General features: G+C 50.8%; 1 protein-coding gene across 1 annotated transcript in view; it reads left to right on the top strand.

Annotated features, from left to right (window-relative positions):
- Nucleotides 1–4,384, top strand: part of LOC104162741 (cadherin-23-like) — a gene marked incomplete at both ends in the record, with an annotated part of 35,401 nt that overhangs the window by 20,283 nt on the left and 10,734 nt on the right. The window contains one exon of the mRNA XM_009701549.1: nt 2,938–3,050. Within this exon, the coding sequence (XP_009699851.1) occupies nt 2,938–3,050 (113 nt within the window). The remainder of the gene's footprint in view (nt 1–2,937; nt 3,051–4,384) is intronic.

Here is a 4,384-nt window from a genome sequence, read left to right on the forward strand (position 1 = left end):
GAGGCTACTGTGGGCACAGACGGCTGCGGGTGGCCGGCCAGGAGCTTGCAACCAGTGCAACTGGGTGCAGGAGAGAGCAAGTGCTGGGAGAGAAGTGGAGCGGACAACAGGGTTGAAAGCCATCAGCCGGTGTGGCCATCTGCACCGGCAGCTGCGGACTAAGCTGCGCTTAACCCAGGCTTGGCTTTTTCCTGAGTCAGGAAGATGATGGAGAGATAACGGGAGAACCAGGCGGGGAGCAGAAATTATACAGAGGTGGGGAGAATGAGAGACTGGCAGGGGAGAAAAAGACAGAATTGGCTATTTTTCCCCCACTTTTTTGGTTTTTTTGCTCTGAGGAAAGTGAGACATGTGAAGATGATTAGAGAGATTTTTGCAAAGAGAGCGTCTCGTGGGAACGTGTATTGTTCGGCAGTGCGAGTGCTTCGGTGGGGATCACCGGTCAGAGGAATAACGAAGCGGCAGTTGGGAGAGGCATTGTAGAGGAAATTATGAAAGGCCTTTGAGGGATGAGTTTGGAGCCACCTCCTTCCCTTCTGAGGCTGATTTGCAAAGCCGGCAATTCTCTGCTAGCAGAACGGCACCCTGGAGGGCATCAGATGCGTATCTGCCATTTGAGCCGTGTTGGGGAGGCTGAGCTAGAGAAAAGCCTCTGATGTGCAGCCTAGGAGGGTATTTGGGTCCCTAATTTATTCGTCCATCCTTCAAAAAATGACTGTGGTCAAATATGAAATGCATAACCCTCTTTAGGACGCAGAGCTCAGTGCCGTTTAGTCCTTTGTGTCAGATTCCTGCCCTGTTGAACTGTTTCCACTAAAATCCATTGGTCTCCGCATTTAGAGATTCCTGTTAGCAGAACAGTACTTTGTAATAAAATACTTTTTTAATCACACTTTATATTAGGGGGAGTGTACCAAGATCACCCTGATGAATAAACTTTACCATGGCAACATGGCATCCTGGAGCACTCAAATACCTTGCGGCACAATTCAATACATCTCACGGAGCGTCCTTCAAAGCTGGTATCGGAAGAAGTCTCCTAAAGAGTCAGCCGTAAATTACAGAGCAAAGGTGGGAAGGCGAGATGAAAAGAGGGGAATCGTCCGAAGGAAGAGACTAGAGATCTTCATGTATGGCAGTGAAAGTTAGATTAAAAAAAAAAGCAAGGCTGCTGCTAATATTTTAAGTAGCCGTGCATCAGTTCATTAAGCCGGCTAGCAGTCAATGGGCCATTTCGGATGGAGAGAAGAGAGGACCAAGGACAGAAATGGGAGGCATTCGGTCCGAGAGGAAAACATAAAGGCTCGGTAATGGGGGAGAAAGGTGTTATGGCACTTAGGGCTCCGGGAGAGAGAGGAGATGCTGGCAGCCAGTGGCTCGTGAAGGCCAGGGTGGCTCGCGGGGCTGGGGGCTTTGGTGGTCCCACGAAAGGCGCAGCCGTGGTTAAATGGGGGATTGGAAGGGAGCGAAGTGGATGCTGAGTGATGGGAAACAACTTTCTGCGGCAGCAGAGCTGTCTTGCAGTTCCCTTCCAGGGAAATGACAAATGTTGTGTGTGTTTTGCTCATGCTGAGATATATTGAGAAGACAGGTTTGGGTTTTTTTTTTGATTTTATTTTTGACTAGGAAGAATATAGCTTACCTGCAGGCTTTTCTTGCTCCCGTTTGAGGCTGGATCGGGGGTTTCTGCATACTGCGAGATGATGAGGGGAGTGGTGTGGGTGGCCGTACGCCTCTGTATAACCTCTTTGGTCATCACTAATTCAGCAGCCTCCTCTGGTATCGTGTTGGGCCGGCATCAGGTATCCCAGGCTCCACATACCAACTGCTTGCTTTTGTCTGGCTGGCAGAGAGAGCACCTGGGACTGTCGTAAGGGCATTCCCAGCACAGGACCTTCATCTTTTTGGCATCTGCTGGCCGTGAGACTCAAGTGTTGTCTTAATCCCCTCTGGGTGTCTAATTCCAGAGGAGGAATCAAGCTGAGGATAGGATGCTCGGTGGAGGCAGCACAGCCCTCCGTGGCACCCTGTCGGGTTGCTTGCAGGGAAGGACTGGCACAGAGGCCAGATTTGGCTCAAGTAGAGGAAAACAAGGCAGCTGCATGGGGTCAACACATCTGGCGAGAGCATAAAAGCAGGGCAAGTGCCTGTAGTATTTACCCTAATACTCTCCCTGGGTTCAAATATGTCTAGCTAGGAAAATTTCCGAGCTGCATGTGACTTCTCTGTTATTCAATAGATTTTTATTTTTTTTTCTTTCATTGACCTCCCCAGTCTCTCCTTGAATACAGGTGGACTTTTATCATCCTCAGCATCCTCTGGCAAGAGGCTCCACAGTTCAACTGCCGCTTGTTATGTGAAGAATTACTTGTGAGCTGGCTCGGTCTGCACCTTCCTCTGATTAACCTGGGCTGACATCCCTTAACTCTTGTATTTTAAGAGTTGGCCATGCCCACCCCAGGGACACGGTGCCCTGTGAATGCAGGCAGCTGTTCAGAGGGGATGACCTGGATTTGGCCCTGGTTTCAGCTGCACCGTTGCATATTTTAATAACCAAAACCCTTTGAAATTCTTCAGCCGCCTGCCGCATTCGCGACTTTATCGGCTGTTGGAAGGAAAGCACTGTTTTGAGCCCTGAGCTGGGGCAGGTGAGAGGAGGAGGAGAGGATGGTTACAGCCATTACATTTTAAAGCACACGGAGATAACGCGCAGGGTTCGCAGAGCCCGCTGCAGCCTGTGCCCAGCTTGGAGCTCCTGGTCTGGCAGCAGGTCTGCTCTGTAAAACCTCTTTTTCGAGCACCAGCTCCGGTCATGCATGGAGATTGGCAGGGGAAGAGGCTCGTGTCCTCCCACTTCCCTCTCTGCATTACCCCCAGCACCATTTGGCATCGGCCGTACCAGCTGCTTGTGCTCACACTGCCTCTTCTTTTTCTCAGGTAACACCAACAGCATCTTTGCACTGGACTACATCAGTGGAGCCTTAACCCTGAACGGGCCGCTGGACCGGGAAAACCCCTTCTATAGTGCTGGATTCATCCTCACGGTGAAGGTGAGACCTCCTCCATCCAAGATGCACGCTGGCAGAGCAGGATGGGGAGGGCAGCCTGCCTGGGACAACTCCTTCGAGGTGGAGGTGCAAACCTGGGTCCTCTTGCTCCTGTGGGCACCCAGAGCCATGATGTGCTCTTCCACAGCCAAGCCAAGCGAGATGTTTAAAGGTGACCCAAAACATGGTTGCTTCTGTATGGATGTATAAGGTTGGTTTTGGTGCTGTGCCTGGTCTCCAACTAGATCTGCCTGCGGTTGTATCTCCTGGCAGCATGCAGATGCCCTGGGATTGCAAATGACACAAGATACCTACATTCAGGTACCTGAACTGTGCCCAATTATTTCCTACCTTCCCCCCCCGCCTCCCCAAAACCCCAGAAAAACAGGAATATTTTGTCATGGCAGCGGGTAACGGTGTAACAGGGCATCGTCTGCATCTGCCCGGCACAGGCAGGCACGGGGAGGGAGTGATGCTGAAAGTTGCCTCGTCAAGGAAAGGCACTGGAGCATGGTCTTCCAGCCCCACCTGAGAGCGGCTCCCCGGCTCTGCTCACAGCCCTGTAATTAAAATCAATACCAAGCTGGGCAGCTGGTTGGAAACACATTTAAAAGTATAGATTCTGCTGGGCCGGAGTGGGGAAAAATCAGCATTGTAGGAAGGGTCATTGATTGGGAGGGCAGCAGCCAGCGCATCACCTTCTTGTTTTGGCAAGTGCAATGCTTTGTCGGGGGGGGCAGCAAAAGGAGAAGAAATTACCCCTCTTGGTTCCAGGCACGGATCGTACTGTGGGGCTTTATGCCTGGGGAAGAGATCTGCATCCATCCCTGGTATCTCTTGGTTCAGGCTTTTATAGTTTCAATTCAGTAGAAATGGAGAGAGGGAGGATCGCCTGTTTTTAATAGGGACAAAAATATCTGTTTAATCTCGGAAAGGTTCGTGAACCTGAAAACTTGCCCGTTTTCCTGCCTGCATGTTAATGGAGTTCCAGCTATATTCTGTTGATCCGAGAGATTTTTATTTCCTCTCCCCACAAACTTTGCATCCTGCAAATGCCAACTCTCTGCGTCCCGCATCCCTGGGCCCCAAAATGTTCTCTGCTGCACTCATCCTGGAGCACACAGTGAAAATACAGCTGGATCCCTCCTTGTTCGGATCAGCCTGTTCTGCTGTTGTGTGCAGAAGCGGTGAATAGCAATGAGCCGTGTGGGTCGTGTTAGCATCGCTTTTCTGTGCCCACAGCAAAGCAAGATTATCCAAAGGACAAGAGGAGGGACTCCGCTTTGAAAAGGCTGCTTCACAAGTCTTGCTTCTCTGGCAATAAAATCTGCACTCTT

This window comes from Cariama cristata, unplaced genomic scaffold, assembly GCF_000690535.1.
Source record: "Cariama cristata isolate BGI_N322 unplaced genomic scaffold, ASM69053v1 scaffold5416, whole genome shotgun sequence".
Lineage (NCBI taxonomy): Eukaryota > Metazoa > Chordata > Aves > Cariamiformes > Cariamidae > Cariama > Cariama cristata.